This window comes from Drosophila gunungcola (genome assembly GCF_025200985.1).
Source record: "Drosophila gunungcola strain Sukarami chromosome 3L unlocalized genomic scaffold, Dgunungcola_SK_2 000002F, whole genome shotgun sequence".
Lineage (NCBI taxonomy): Eukaryota > Metazoa > Arthropoda > Insecta > Diptera > Drosophilidae > Drosophila > Drosophila gunungcola.
Genome location: NW_026453178.1, coordinates 4,495,992 through 4,511,752, shown reverse-complemented (window position 1 = coordinate 4,511,752; position 15,761 = coordinate 4,495,992). Strand labels below are relative to the sequence as shown.

At 46.8% G+C, this 15,761-nt stretch overlaps 1 protein-coding gene across 2 annotated transcripts; it reads right to left on the bottom strand.

Annotated features, from left to right (window-relative positions):
• Nucleotides 1-191: 191 nt before the first annotated feature.
• LOC128258011 (hemocytin) lies at nucleotides 192-15,372 on the bottom strand. 2 transcript variants are annotated; one of them, XM_052989400.1, is made up of 27 exons: nucleotides 15,062-15,372; nucleotides 14,008-14,106; nucleotides 13,834-13,923; nucleotides 13,726-13,773; nucleotides 13,276-13,668; nucleotides 13,084-13,211; nucleotides 12,932-13,027; nucleotides 12,606-12,803; nucleotides 12,191-12,357; nucleotides 11,974-12,131; nucleotides 11,760-11,914; nucleotides 11,095-11,697; nucleotides 9,612-10,730; nucleotides 8,640-9,533; nucleotides 8,033-8,581; nucleotides 6,305-7,627; nucleotides 6,168-6,246; nucleotides 5,859-6,108; nucleotides 5,056-5,803; nucleotides 4,498-4,983; nucleotides 3,930-4,436; nucleotides 3,381-3,864; nucleotides 1,537-3,314; nucleotides 1,271-1,483; nucleotides 749-1,204; nucleotides 434-690; nucleotides 192-377 (listed from the first exon to the last, which is right to left on the bottom strand). In XM_052989400.1, the coding sequence occupies exons 1-27, from the start codon at nucleotides 15,166-15,168 to the stop codon at nucleotides 231-233; spliced, it is 11,532 nt and encodes a 3,843-aa protein (XP_052845360.1). In that variant the 5' UTR covers nucleotides 15,169-15,372; the 3' UTR covers nucleotides 192-230. The 2 variants fall into 2 exon arrangements, with proteins under 2 accessions (XP_052845360.1, XP_052845361.1); XM_052989401.1 differs by having other exon boundaries at nucleotides 13,276-13,665.
• Between the last annotated feature and the right edge of the window lie 389 nt (nucleotides 15,373-15,761).

The window sequence follows — 15,761 nt, the reverse complement described above, 5'->3', positions numbered from 1 at the left end:
GCCTATTAACCAATGCTGACACTGAATTGATTTTAAAACCCAAGTTCAATCTTTACAATTAAACATTTGTATATCTGAAAGTGCTCTAAAACAAAGTTCTTAGACTCAGAAGCTACATGAAACTATTTTTTAAGTACTGGTAAACTGGTACTTACTGGTAAAACACAATCAAAACAAGCTAACATTTTTTTAAAATTTTTATTACAAATGTTCGATAGACTTAAATCTAGTCAAATGACTGTCTTGAATTTATTAGTGTAATGGTTGCCGAGTAAGTTCAGTAGCGGCGACTGCACATCCGGCTGCATCCTCACATCGATCGCGGTGTCTGCGAATTCCGAGCATGGCGAGCATCCGCAATTGGAGGGCACCTCGTGCTGAAATGAGAATGTCAAATAATTTCCTTTACAACCAAAGTGTGGCCCCTACAAACCTTTTGTGTAAACGTGTGGCCATCCTGGCAAATCATTTTCACTGAGATCGGTTGATAGGATTTGATGCTGCAGCAGGTACAGAACTTTTCGTGCATGTCGGTGAGTGTGTTGTACTTGGATCCGGAGGAGCAGGCACCCTCGCAGTCGGTGAATCCCTGAATGGGATCGGCATTCACACAGGAGCCATGTCCTGGAACAGGGAACTTAAGGATCTCCTTCGTTCGCGATTCGGCCAGAGAAACAGGCAAACACGTGGCTGTAAATTAAAATAATTTTATAATAGGGAAATTTAACAACTTATAGGGTCTACACACATTTGTCCTCCACCAGAGGTTCCGATTTGCATCGCTTGCAACAGCCATCTTGATATAGGAGATGGGACAGGCAGCTACCCACATCCGGGCAAACTTCATTCGAGGTGGTTACCAAAAACTGTCCATCCTTCTTGAGACAGCTGTAGCTAGTGCAATTATCGGCCGATTTCCATTGCGCATTGACTTCGTATAGTTTTTGTTCGAAAATACAAGAGGTCTGGACACACTTGCCACAGCACTTCTTGGTGTTCAAGTTCTGATAGCTAAAGCCGGGGGCACAATCCGTCAAACACTGCTCCAAAGTGCTGACCACTTGGGCATTGCCATCCGGACCGTAGGAACATGTCTCCTGTTTGCACACGTCCTTGGCATGCGTCCATTTATCACCCACTGGTTTGGTGAACTTTGAGGTCTCATCGAGCTCGTATTGAACAATGCACAGGTCCTTGGGAGGTACTGAAAGTAATGAATGGTTTTTTTTTTTAAATGGGGTATTAATGCTGACAAGGTTCCTTTGCTTACCACATTTGTGAATGGGGCAACACATCCCGTTTTCCTTGACAGTCTTGACTTCGTAAAACCGTTCCTTGCAGTTGATTGGTGCCTGTGGACACAACTCCGGCTTGCATTCAATCTTTTGAGTGGGGCAGCAGCCTTCATCGATCTTAACAATGACCTCGCCTGGTAGCAGTTCCCGCAGCTTAACAATCTCACACTCACTCTTGGGCTTGCACTCTGAAAAGGATTGTTGGTAAACTAAGCACATATTTGGTAGACTTATGACATACCGCATATATACTGGGGACAGCCGTTCACGTCCATCTTCTGCTTTTTGAACTGCCCGGGTCCGCAGATGGGCATCAGAGGAGATAGACACAGCTTGGCCGGGTCTTTGGTTTCCGGAACACAGCGATACCTGGGACAGCACTCCTGCACGCTGACAATGGTCTCCGGCTTGTAGCCCTCGGCACAGATGTTCTCCTCCACCTGGCATTTCTTCTCCACACACGAGCTCTTGCCCTTCGGATCGCATTGGCATTCGGTGCACTTGTCCTTCTGCCATTTGTCGCCAGGCAAGTGGACGCCATCGTCGCACTTCGTGCAGGCTAATTCGGGGACACACTTGCCGCCATCCATTACCTTTCCGGCGGGACAGAAACAGCCCTCGAAACGCTCCGAACTCAAGCACATCTCATCACTCTTGACGGTGTGGACGACGGCCTGGTTTTTGAGGCTCACTGCATCGAACTCGGACATGGCCTTGATGGTATCGCAGTTCTTGGCACAGCCACATGGCTCGTAGACCATGTCGCTGGGGCACTCGAAGGGACAGAGCTGAGGTCTTCTCCAGTTGGTGCAAATTCCATGCTGGTTGCATTCCTTGGCGTAGGCTGCCAGGGCCACACAAACTCCCTGCTGGGTGTTTCCCGGCTTGCAGATGTCCTGCTGACAGGCGGAAACGTACGAAATGGGATCCACGGCCAGGGGGCACTTGCCGAAGAGGTCGGCATTGTAGAACTGCAGGCAGGGATCCTTCTCCGGCGGCAGGGGAATGCACTGCTCCTTGGGCACATCCTCGCTGAGGCACTCCTCCACCAAACCAAGTTTCGGCTCATCCGCCTGCCAACTCTGGATCACATCCACTCCTGCCTTTTTCTTTGCCGGATTGGGCTGAAGATCATTGGATGCGTTTCCATTACAATCACCACAGAGACCCTCCATCTTGCTGCCATACTTGATACTTGGCACGCCCAAGGAGAATATCAAATCCTCGAAAGAGGCCGTCAGCTCCACATGGGATTCGGGAAGGGAGAGCACCAGCTCCTTGCCCACCACTTGACGAAGACTTATCCAACTGTCCTTGTAGGGTATCTGCTTGACCTCGAATCCATCGACCAGAACCTGCAGGGATTTGGGTTTCTGCGGAACACGCTGCACATGGATCACATGATCTCCATTCAAGATGTGCAAAGATTTGGCGCAACTGCCGCCCTCCACTGGAGTCGGCTGTCCCAGCTTCTTGCAGTCGTCCATGGTGGCGTACACTTGGAACGTGTGCACTCCGGGAAGAACCACATCACGCGACAGCAGATATGTGCAGTTGCCATTGAAGCTGAAGCTCTTGCGGTCGTAGGTCATGTACTTGGAGGCACCCAGGGCATTGCACACACAGTCCTTGCACTCGGATATGGGCACACAGTTGGGTCCCTTGCGGACAGTTCCCTCCGGACAGTAGCAGCCCGGGAAGCAGGCATCTGGCAGCACGGGACAGTCGTCGCCATGGACATTGTCGCACGAGGGCTCACAGCGTCGCTTGTAACAGTCCGTGTGAACCAACGGAGCGGGACAATTGATCTCGCACTGGGCCACGGCTCTCCAGGTGGTCAACTGAACGAGCGGATTCACGCTGAGGCACTTCTTCACAAAGCTCTCCAAAATGTTGCACTTGCAGGCGGCTGGATCCCCATTGTTAGCCGTCATGCAGTTGCAGGCAGCTTCCAGGCAGTAATTGTTGAGGAACTGCTTGTAATTGACGGCCTTGTGGCAACGAGCAAAGGTTGGATGACTGTGGAGATAGATTACAATATAATTAACTTAAAAATCACATATGATACTATGTCCAAGTACTTACTGAATAATGTTGCAGAGTTGCAAGGCCTTTGCCTGCATCTCCCTGGAGCACTTGAGATCGCCACATTGGTCCTTCGGAATTCGCTTGTCATACCAACTATCGCCGAACCTTTCGGTATTTGCAATGATTTGACCATCCGGCGATCTCTTGTCATCCTTTGGATTTCCATTGTAGTAGCCACACAGACCGTCGACCGTGCGCATGAACTTGGATGAGATGCCCACCTTGACGATTCCGATGTCGTCCAGCTGCACCCAGAAGCCATATTTGGTGGACACGGCCAGCAGGGTCTTGCCCGGCTGGGAGACCACAAACGAAGCCTTGCAAATGGGCGAGTTTATTAGCTGCTGCACTGTGAACTCAAAGCCATTGAACTTGAGCTTCATGTGCGGAAGGAGAATCAATTCGTTGCCGGCCTCGGTGTCCTGAATGGTGATCACTTTGTGACAAACTTTGCGGGTCTCATCACTACATTGCTGATGGACTGAAAATAAAATAAAATATTTAATTAATAAGATGTCTTATTATATTAAAAGATCAATATCCCACCCGATATAGACCAACTGCTCTTGTGAATGTCTCTGGCCAGGATGTGGCTGCAGGGTCCGTACTTGAAGACGGTGCCATCAAATGTGGTGAAGCTCTTGCCGCTAATCTCACACACATCGTCCTTGTTGGGTCGCAGGACACAGGTGTATCTGAGGCAGTCGCCCACCTTGGCCGTGCTCATGTCCAGCTCCACATCGTACTTCTCCGGACACTTTGGTTCCGTGCATGTGACCGTCTCGTTCTTGTCCACTTGCTTGTTGGGAATGGGCACACATGTGAACTCGTCGCACTGCTCCTCCTGCTGGTAGTCCAATTCCTGACTGGGCATGGCCAGAATCTGTTCCTTCGACGAGATGAACTTGGTCTTGGTGATAGTCTGGCCGTCGTCCACGATCGACACCTGTTTCGAGAAGGTGAACATCTTGGACATCTTTCTGGACTTCTTCTCCGTTATTTTAATCTTCATCTGAGGCGGGCAGACGGGCACGGGACATGTGATGACTTCAGCTGGAGGAAGGTAAACATGTTAAATGGGTGTTCGTATTCATTCACTTCGTTCAGAACTCACTCTCATTCTTTTCCCGATTGATTTCGGGCTCCACGGTGAAGGAGTCACTGCAGCTGGCATCCTCGTCATCGGCACAGTCCTGCACTCCGTTGCACCAGAGAATCTCCGGGATGCAATCTCCGCTGGAGGGGCACAGTCTTTGATGTTTGGGACAGGACTCGCACTTACAGAAGCAGTCGCTGGTGATCACTGGACGCAACTTCGAGTCCTGACAGGGTGGACACTTCTTGGGCTTGCAATTCTTATGGCCACCAAGCACGCAAACACATTCTTCGCAGGCCGAGTTCTCGAACTTGTTGCCTATCGGATAGCTAACATAGTTCTCGATGCAAGGGCACAGATTGTGCTGGACGCAGTTACTGCCATCCCAGAAGAGCTGATCCCTACACTGGCATTCGGAGCTTGAACTCGTGGTAGTCACGCCATCGCAGACATTGCATTTTGTTGGCTTTGTCTCCTCAACAGGCACTTGACGTTGAACTTCAGCTATGAAAAGAAATACATAGAGCAAAGATCGTTATGGTCTAGTGCAATCATTTAATGGAGAATCTGACTTACGATATGGTAAGAAGCATCCGAGTGGTTCAATTCGCATATTAATGTTCCTCTCCCAATAAGCCGGCACAATCTTGATGTACTGCGTCAGAATGGGATTCTTGAAATGGTGCTTGCGTTCTGTTTCTGCATCGATGTTTGCCTCGAAAATGCGTGGCTGTCCGTTGGTGGAGAGCACCGTGTTCCAAGTGGGTTTCTTCTTGGAGAACAGCACCTTGTAGCCGGTGACCCATCCGTCCGGACCGCCCTTTGTTACAAAGCCGGAAATGTTCCGGGGTTCCAGGAAATCAAACTCAATGAACTCGTTTTGGCTATTTGCGAGTGGTCGCCAGGCAAGTGGTGTGGACAATTTAAGTAGCTCCAACAACTGTGATTTCTTTCCCTGATTGGGCTGCTGCCATAAACTGCTCGATTGAACCTGGTCCTGGTGCATCTTTCCCTCATCCACGCCCATCAGATCAATACACTCCTGATCCACCAGTTGAGCTGGTCGCTCTGTGGCGGGTGGGATTGTTGGCACTGTGGGCACTGGATGAGGATCCACCTTGTCTCCGCAAATCAGCAGTTCCACACGCATGGCAATGGAGCCGTGCCATTTAAGTGGGTAAATGCGAAGGGAGCTCGCTTCGATGGGAATCTTGAAAAGGGTCTGTACCGGAGCCCTTGAATCCAGGGGACCATTGAACATCTGCGGCTTTTCCGTTTCGTCCACCAGATAGTGGTAAGCAACTCCATCATGACTGTGAAGGATCTAGAATGGCAAATAACATTTATCTCTGTAAATAGTAAAACTACTAAGAACTCACCTTAAAGAGGGTCACATAGTTGTCGAATCCAGGACTACCAGCCATAATTACACCATAGAAGGGCTCTGGTTTGCCAAAGTTCAGTTCCAAGTACTGCATCTGGTCGTTGATGCTGGGTGACCAACTGCCCTTTGGATGATCTTTCGTAAGACGAGCCATTTTCGGGCTATGTTCGGGGGCCAACTGAGAACTGGCATTGAAAATGCTGTCAGGCTCTGAGTGTGCAGTGTTCTCTATCTTGGCAATGAGGCTGAAAATAGATATATCTCAACTATTATTTGGTTAAAATTGGAATATATTTTATTTTACCGTTCTGGTGAACATTGCAGCGGTGGAGTGACGGTAACAGGGAAAATGGGAACCAAAGGTTTCAACTCCTCTTCACCACCTTAAATGTAAGAGTTGCATGAGATGTGGTATATGTTCTATGCCTAGTTTTTACCCACCATCTGGCTTGGGAACAGGCTCCTGCTTATTGGGCACACAGGTGAAGGCATTGTCGATGCACTGACAAACCTCAAATTCCCCGAGCACGGGCTTATGAGGCTGGACATAGTGCTCAGCCTTGTCCATGCAGGGACATTCGTCGGCATGAACACAGGTGTCCTCATCCCTCCAAAACTTTCCCAGTTTGGGGCAATCCGGTCGCAGCTCGTCCACACAACCCGGCTTACAGTGTTCACCAATTTGGCAGAGACCTCTCTTTTTCAGGATACTGCCATAGTAATGGCAGGTGTGTTCACATTGATTGGCACATTCCGATTTTATCTTTCCAGGTGGACATTGTTTAATGGGCTCCAGCTCCGGCTCTGGTTTTGGCTTCAGGCCACAGCTGGGCTTGATCTCTGTGACGGTGGCTATGTGATCGCAAATAAACATCGTGGGATTGAACATCATGTACTCCCCGCAGGTCTGTTCCACATAGATATAGCCACCCTCGACTCCCTTGGGCTGACAGTGCAGGAACTTGTGGCAATCGCCGGGGAACTCCTTGTACTCCACAATGGCAGCATCGCAGCCAAGGCCGAGTTGAGGTTTTTCCGTGGGCTTGGGTGTCACGGCCTCGGGTTCCTCGTCGCACTGGCAAAAGGCGCGCAGTTCATAGTCGTGGCACTTTCCAATGCATCGCAGACCCTCTTCCAAATTGCAAATCACATTCTCGTCCATTTGTTCTGGAGCCTCGTGGGTTCCCTTCACCCGACACTCCACCTTTTTCATGTATTGCTTGAGGCAGGTGCCGTAGACATTCTCCATGCGATCGTAACGAGGCACCTTCTCCTCATCGTTCAGCCGGACACTCTTGTCCGAGGTGTCCCGATCCTTGTCGCACCATCGAGTCCATCCCTTGACGCACTTGGTCTGATTTTGGGTAGCCAGAGGAGTCTGCACCGTGGTGCCCTCAATCAAAGGAGCAGGACGTCCTGTCGTCGCGGGAACATCACATTTCACACCGCTGCAGATCTCTTTTCGCTTGGAGCATCGGCAAGTGGCACACGAATCCGTATAGGTAATGTCACCTTCGTAGAATGTCTTGCCCTCTCTGACCATACACACTGGCTTACAGTCCGCCTTGGGTACGCAATCGTGGTATGTGTCGTTCAGATAGATAAATCCATCGTCGCAGGGTTTGATGTGACAACCCTCAAGGCAATTCTCCCGGTTGCACATCCGCTCAGCGATTCCCTGATCGAGGAAGTTGTCACAGGTCTCCACCGCACAGGCCGGAGTGCAGGCCTTGTAATCCGAGCAATGGGGATCACATTGCATGGCTGCATATTTTAAAAATTTAAGGCTTAGTTATGTAAAAAGTATTTATACAAAATAAAATATCGTTCTTTTCAAACCAGGGACCGTAATCATAATCATAATTATAAGCCTTATTTTAATAATCACAAAATAATAATAATTAAATATTTAAAAAAAAATTGTAGAATTATTCAAATTTAAAAATTAAACATCTTTTAAAAAATCAATATATTTCTTAGTAATCATTATTTGCTGTCCATGATTCAAAGACAATAACTACAATACTTGCCTACAAGATAAGAGGTTAAATAAACTTTAGTCTTGTGTTAATATAAAGCGTTAAAGGTCTGACAGCAGTTTGACTTATAGGATTAGTTTGAGGGATGCAAAAGGGTGTAATAAGGATATTTTAGTATAATACTACTCACGGCAAAAATGCTGGGATCTCCAGCGGATATTGATGCCCTTCTGGGCGCAGGCGTCCGCATAGGCAGCCATGGCGGTGCAGAGGCACTCGCAGTCGCCGCCCTGATCGCAGGCACAGGTGTCGAAGATGCAGCGCTTCCAGTACCGCTCCAGGGGCACCTCGGCATGGCACTCCTTGAAGAGATCCGACTTCAGAGCTCCGCACTTGAGTTGGGCCCAGGTTTCGCGTTCCGGGTGCTTTTTGCAGGCATCAATGGGCGCCACTGGAGCCGTGCAGTGGGGCTGCAACTTCCAGGCGTGGCCAAAGAGCATCGGACTGGTCTCCAAACCCATCGAAGGTGTCTGCATGTCATCCAGACTGTTGCCATTGTAGTTGCCGCACAATCCAGTGACTTTCTGGCGCCACTCGTTGCCCAGTTTTACATAAACCCGCGTGAACTCGTCCCATTTCACCTGCAACTTCAGTGGGATCACTTCCACTACGACGAAAACACCAGCTTTGTAAATGTGGAAGGCATTGTGACCCTTCGAATTCACACTGTCTCGGAGTTCTTAAAATAAATAATATAAATTATTCACTGGGGATATTTAAAAGTGATGTTTACTAACTCTTAATAGGCGACTTATTGGGATCAGTGCTGTAAGCAGAATCCGCACTTAGAAGTAGCGATTCTTGAGCTTGGCCAGTCAGCGTGATTTCCAGAGATTTGGAGCAAGTCACGCCCATTGTGCCGCAGAGAACATTCTGGATGGTTATGCTGAAGCCATCGCCATTGTCGAAAACTCCTTTGGCCAGGACATAGTCGCAGGCTCCCTGGAAGTCAAAGTCATGGCCATCGAAGGTGGTGAAGTGCGAATCTCCCCAGACGCTGCACGTCGATTCGCAGCCATTCTTCGAGCACTTCCAATTGCCAGCCTGGCACTCGCACAGATTACAGTCCTCCTTGATCTTCTCCCCGTCGTCGTAACTCTTGCCGGCATGATGGCAGGAGCAATTGGTGGGCAGAACGCAGGCCAGACGGGAAGTATCGTAGACATAGCCCTCCATGCAGACGCATCCGGGAAGGCAATCCGAAGAATCGGCCACATACTTGTCCATGTTTTTGCAGGTCTTCGGCTCCTTGGGGGCACACTTCGTAAACTCGGCGAACGGCTGTTTGGCACACTTTGAGCGCAGTTCCGACGACGGTGGGTACTTGTCCTTGTCACCTGGCTCGGCATCCTGGCAATCCCACACGCCATTCGTGCAGGTGCAAAGATCCAGGAACTTCACGCCCGGGCGCACCTCTTTGTAGCCTGGCCTGAAGGACATGCCGTCGAACGAGCAATGGCACTTCTGCTTGGGCACACATTCACCCTCCTCGCTGACATATTCTCCATGCGGACAACGACATCCCTCGACGCACTCCCTCTTGCAGGAGCCTTTGCTGGGCAGATCGTCGCAGGACAAGGCACAGCCATCGCCGCACTCGTCAAACACCTGGCCCATGGGACATTTCACAGCTACCGAATGAGTGTAAAAAAATTACATAAATTATTTTGATTATCTGTAATATACCTAAATTCGGGTTCTTTACTCACCGCACTCCTTAACGGACATACGCCAGCCGGTCTTAACGCCCTGTCGCATGCACTCAGTGCCATAGGCCGACAGAATAGGGCAGAAACACTTGGAGAGATCGTCCTTGCAGGCGCATGTGTCGTATAGGCAGTCCTCGTAAAACTGCTCTGGTTCCACCAGGAAGTGACAGTCCTGGAAGAGGTCCTGCAGGATCCAGTCGCAGTGCTTCTCCGCCTGGGCTTTTTTCTCCGGATTGAGAGTACAGGGATGAGGTCCTTGATGGGTCTCGGCCTTGAACTGGCAGGTGTCCTTGGTGCGCCACTTGTCGGCAAAAGGCTCCACGGCCGTCTCCACATCACCCTCGGGCGTTAGGAAGTCATCCTGTGTGTTCGAGTTGAAGGTTCCGCACAGACCCTGCGTTTGGCCACGCAAACTGGGCGGGGCGTCGATATAGACCCTCGAAACTCCGTCCCACCAAACCCGAATTCCATCTGCAAACTCCACGGTCAGGAAGGTGGAACTGGCGCGTCGAATGAGGACTTCGCCCAGACCCAGCATCTTGGGCAGCTTCACAATAGGCTTGTCATTTACCATGGTGGTCAGGCCCTGGTCCAACTTAATCACCGATGGAGTACCATCACGCAGAATGAATCGAATGGTCACCGACTTGGTGCAGGATGGGTCATCGGGTGCCACGAAACTCATGGCCTCCGAAACGGCTCCCGAACATGCCACATTCTCCGCCTCCACCGACATGTTCTGCGTCTTCAGCAGATGGTACGAGCACTTGCCCATGAAATCGTATCGCTTGCCATCGAATGTCTGATAATGCGGATCTCCAATGGCCCCACAGCGGGCGCCACATTTGTCCTCCGTGCAACGCCACTGGCCGTTCTTGCAGGTGCACGTGTTGCAGTTCTTCTTCACCGTCGACTCCGGCTTAAACTCCTTGCCGCGCAGCGAGCACGGACAAAGTTCGCGGGTGATGCAAGCATCCTTGTACTGGACAGTTCCCTCCGGACAAAAGCACCCCTCGTTGCAGGCACCCCTCGTGGCGGGAATGACCAAGTCCGAGTCACAAGTGGGCTCCACATTGGGACCGCAGGCCTGATAAACGCGTCCAAAGCCACAGCTGATGGCTGGAAAAAATATGTAGGTATATTCATTTAATAATTATTCAATTTTCTGTGTGAGTGTTTAAAATAAAATTTTCAAGAAAATCTCTTAAAATACTTATGCAACGCAATTCATGGTATATGTTGAGCTCCTCTGAAAGGTTTAAGCTTTTAAAAAATGAATTGTAAATAAATGCTTATAAGTTTTGTTTAACAATGACGAATTTTTTTACAAACGAAAAAACGGTACTTCTTAATTGACTATTAAATATTAAATATAAAAATTTCAAGACTCAAGACATACTCAAGTATTTTAAAACAATCCTTTTTTTCGGTTTTTTCTGCTGTCTATAAGCAATCGTTTGGGTTAGTTTGGAAAAATACTTACGACATATTTCCAGGTTCCTCCAACCATGAGCCAGTTTGATACCCTTGAAGGCGCATTCCTTGGCCAACATGGCGATGGCATCGCAATTACAGCTCTCCGGATGCTCCCGATTGGCACAATTGCAGTAGTCCGCCATGCAGGTGCGGATCAAGGCATCGTAGTTGAAGGGTTTGATGCAATCGCCGAGCTTCTCATTGGCCAACAGACGCTCGCAGACGGAGACAGCCTTCTGGAGCTTCGTCTGCTCACAGGAGTCCATGCCGAACTCCATCTCGGCACTGTTCTCCACCTGGCACAGTTCACTGTGATCCTCGACGCGCCAGGCGTCAGCGAAAGCCTTTACAGTCGCCAGTTTCTTGCCCGTCCTGGAGGACAAGTCCGTGTTGGTGTCACCGTCCAGGGATCCGCAGAGACCACCAACTTTTCCCCACATCTGGGGACCGGCATGCACGGACACATACTGATGATGGTCCCAGTCCAGTTTGATGCCCACGGATTCCAGATCGATCTGAACATGCTGGGCCACGGGCATTACTTTCATGCCCATTACTTGCACAGGCATGGGCAATTTCTTGATGGGCGTGGACAGCTGCATGGTGCCATCTAAATGGGAGTGTTTTCCTCTATACAAATTCATATGATTAAAATAAACAATAAACACTTACTCAGATTCTCGAAGGTGTAGAGTACGGATTGCCAAAGAATCTTGAGGGTGTGTGCGCAACCATAGCCAGAGCCATAAGGACAAGCCTTTAAGATAATATCAAAAGTACCCGATACTTTGTCCGTAACCAGCGTGTGCGAGCAGGAAAGAGGTGCCCTAAAGGAAAAATGGGTTAACAAATTTAAATAAAATTGATTTAATCACTTTGCACCTACTTGAACACCAATCCATCGAAGGTCTTCATGTTGATGCCACCCCAAGTGGTGCAAAGAGCTGGTCGAGGGGTTTTGTCAATGACGATATCCAAATCATTGCTCTGGTACAGGGAATAGCTGCTCAAGGTGACAACAGTTTCCTCCGATGACCACCATTCCTATTTAGTTTATTTGATTAATGTCGAGGCTTTTGTATAAAAATATAATTTTAGCGTACACTTCTTCTTTCTATATCTCGATACTTGGCCAGCAAGGCCAATAGCTTTTCGCGTTCGGTTCGGATCTCGTAGCCCAGTTCCGCACTCATTCCGCGCTGATAGCTTCCCCCCGCATGATGCATTTCACCGTGTGTGGACGATGTGGAGCGAATGGTGTACCCCGGTGCTGCAGAATTGTGGTTTAGAAATATAAGTTTTCTTTGCATTTATAGTAAACACTTAGATTTAATATATAAATATTATAAATATATAAAAGCTCTTTTTCAAATAATATTTATTATAAAAGTACTTAATTTAATAAACCTTTTTTTGTTGAATAACTTCTTATGACAAATAATAAATAATAAATGTTGCAAATAATTTTTTTAAAAGATATTTTCTATATTTTTGTAGTTTTAAGTAGTAAAAACTTACGGAATATGCACTTTGGTAGTGGTGCAGGAAGATATTGTCCTTGCTGATAGGTGCACTTGTACTCTATGTCAATACGCCCTTGGATCTTCAATCCCGGTACCTGAGGGCAGCTAAATGTGCAACGAGCCTCCTCCATTTCATAGGCACACTTGTAGTTGCCATTAAAATTGGTATTTGTCACATTGCAACTCTGGATATCTGTAAAATATCATACAATTAAAGTCGATTTAAAAAAAATGCAATCGAGTTTTTTAAAAGAAGAGAAAATGTCCTCAATATGTTCACCCACATATTAAATATGGAAAAACCTTTATTGTTATACTCACTGTATTGACAATGGGCACCCCGGAACATCTTCGAACATTGACAGACATTGAAGCTTATACATTGACCTCCGTTTTGGCAGGCAGGGGCACAAGTGGCTAAACAAAAAAATTATAATCAGAAAAAGTTGCAACTTTTTATTGGCATTACTAACGGGCACAATCCGGGGGCTTGGAAAGCCCCGTTTTGGTGTGCACCCACTGGCCGTTGCGGCACTCAATGTTTGTGATGCCACTGCCATCAGGAAACTGGAATCCCCGCATGCACTCGGCATGGCAAATACTGCAATGAAAGTAGGGTTTTAGGTGCCATAGCATCTTTAATAATTTAAAACAAAAAAACTCACTTATTCTTGCAGGAAACTTTGGAGTTCCTCGGCGCCTTTGGAAATGAAGCACATACGGACTTCTTCTGCTGGCACACAGGGCCGTAGTAATTCTCCGGGCACTGGCACACTCCGGCCGAGATGCAGATGCCGTTGTTCTGGCACCGAGGCTGACATTGAGCCTGGCATGGTGGCACCTCCGTGAACGCAGAGTTGGCCACAATCCATCCATCATTGCTGCAGAACATCTCCAGGTACTGTATGTCCTGAGCGAAGCTATAGCCTGCGGGGCAGAAAACCTTACAGCGCCCATTGTGGCACTCGGATTGGACATTTGAGGGCAGCTGCAAGGCGGAACACTTTCCAAAGGCTGCCAGGATCTGGCCTCCGCTTCCGTAAAAATTTCCCTGACTTCTGTAAAAGATGTCACTTTAAAGATTAGATACACATTTTTTGGGGGCCTCTACTCACCCCTTTCCAATGCCAAATACTCCCAAGGTTTTGGTTAGCAATCCTCCTCTATGATTTAAAGATATGTTAAAGGAAGTTCAATCTAAGTAGCCCTAAGTTACAGCTTACCCAAAACCAGCACCACCAGAATATGACGTCTTAATGCCGCCGCCATATCCTCCACTGCCTCCTCCTGAGCCTCCATATGTGTATCTCGCACTGCAAAATAACATACATTATCCAGTTATATAATCCCCGCTGAACTTGGCGAATTATCGCGCTTTCTTCCGACTTTATCATTACCTAACTGGCGGGGCGCCCTGGAGGAAGTTCAAGCTAATGTGGCGTTCGCTGCGAGCACTCTCGTTATCGACGGTTTCCGGTTCGGCTTGGAGCAGCGGGCTAAATTCGCAAATAAATTATGCAATCATTTAGATAAAAAGCTTGGATTATAGCAAATGCAAATATTATTAAATGTTTTTTGGTGTATTTGACAAGACCATATCTGAGTTCCTTAAAAATAAGTCCCTAAAATTTGAAATTAGAACTGAGAATAACAAAAGTTTAGTTTTTGTCAAAATTATATCCGAGTTTCTTAAAAAAAAGTCCATAAAACTTAGAGTCGAAACATAGCCAAGCTAATTATTAAAAAAAAAAGTAAGATAAGGACATTATTTGGTTGGTTTTAACTTTTCAATATTTTTTTGGTTTAGAAAACATAGAAATCTAATAAAAGTTCCTCCAAATCAGTCTTCCCAAAAACTAAACCTCTAAAATCTTGCGACTTAATGTATAAATTTTTATCCCGACCTGTGATGATGCAAGGATATGCTTTCATATTTAAATATTTAAGCTAAGACAACACTTCATTTTAAAGAAAAATATTAAAACCACTTCGTAAACCATAAAATGTATTCTCTCAAATTCTAAAAAAAATCCAGATACACATTCAACGTAAGTGTTTTAATGAAAATTTAGGAATTCATTATCACTTCGGGTTTCAACAGCCGTGAACTGTTATTTCCATATTTCGTACAATATTTTGTAACAATGTTACTTTCAAATGTGTTAATAAATTAAGTTTATAAAAAAACACTTCAACACACTAAAAAAAATAAATTGTGCCACTATATAAACCATAAGGATTAATCTTTTCATTTTTTATTTTCTTGACTTTATTTAAATTTTATAATAAAATGTTTCGACACTTTTAAATCAAAAACACTTTTTCACATATACATATGATGTGCTTTAAACATTGCCATCCGGTTATAAAATTGATTTGTATAGTGAAACACCAATTTATAAACGAGAATTTTTTTCATCAACTTCACATTAGCACAATCCTTTCACTCACTTTATATCCTCGTCATCCTCATCTTTCATTATAATGTCTCCATCTTCGGCCCATACAAATGAGATCAGTAGCAGCCACAAGGATAAAGCAATCACTTTGTTCGCCATTGTATTTGGAAAATGTTCACTTTTATGTTAAGTTTTTCGCACAGGAGTATCCTGTTGGTAGTTAACACTGGTAATCCATTTTTGTCAGGACACTGCTGAGCCTTTGGTCCTTGTTATATCCTTTGCTTAGACTGTTGAAACTTCTAAGCACTAAATCACTTTCACTTGTTAGATATCCACTGAACTTGACGAGTTTGTAGCGCGATCGCGACTAACGATGCCAGTGGATGGGGTGCGCCTTTTATAGCCCCGAAGGCGGCGCTCTAATACACATTCTCGGACTTTTATCAAAACAACTCGGAATGGTTAGGGTCAAGCCCACAAACATTTATCCGAGTCCGCAAAAAAAGGCACCATCTTCAGCTTATCGCCTCTGTTGTGCTTAAATTAGCATCGCGAATGTACCGAAACTGTGCCAAGTTTAAGCCGATGCCAATGCCTGCCTGATAATGCCATTTCCGGCAACTATGTCATAACTTTAGAACGGTCCACAATGAGGGGGGTAAAACATTGTTTACCCGGGGTAGCCCCAATCATTTGATACGTCGCCATTACATTAATCTAGTTGTGAATGAAACATGTACTACGTCTGG

Bases quoted from the DNA above. Each gene is read 5' to 3' on its own strand.
- LOC128258011 (XM_052989400.1), bottom strand. From the start codon at position 15,168: ATGGCGAACAAAGTGATTGCTTTATCCTTGTGGCTGCTACTGATCTCA. The intron at 11,698-11,759 runs GTAAGTGTTTAT...ACTCCCATTTAG, and splicing joins CTACACCTTCGAGAATCTGA to ATGGCACCATGCAGCTGTCC. The intron at 378-433 runs GTTTGTAGGGGC...TTCTCATTTCAG, and splicing joins GCCACACGTTTACACAAAAG to CACGAGGTGCCCTCCAATTG.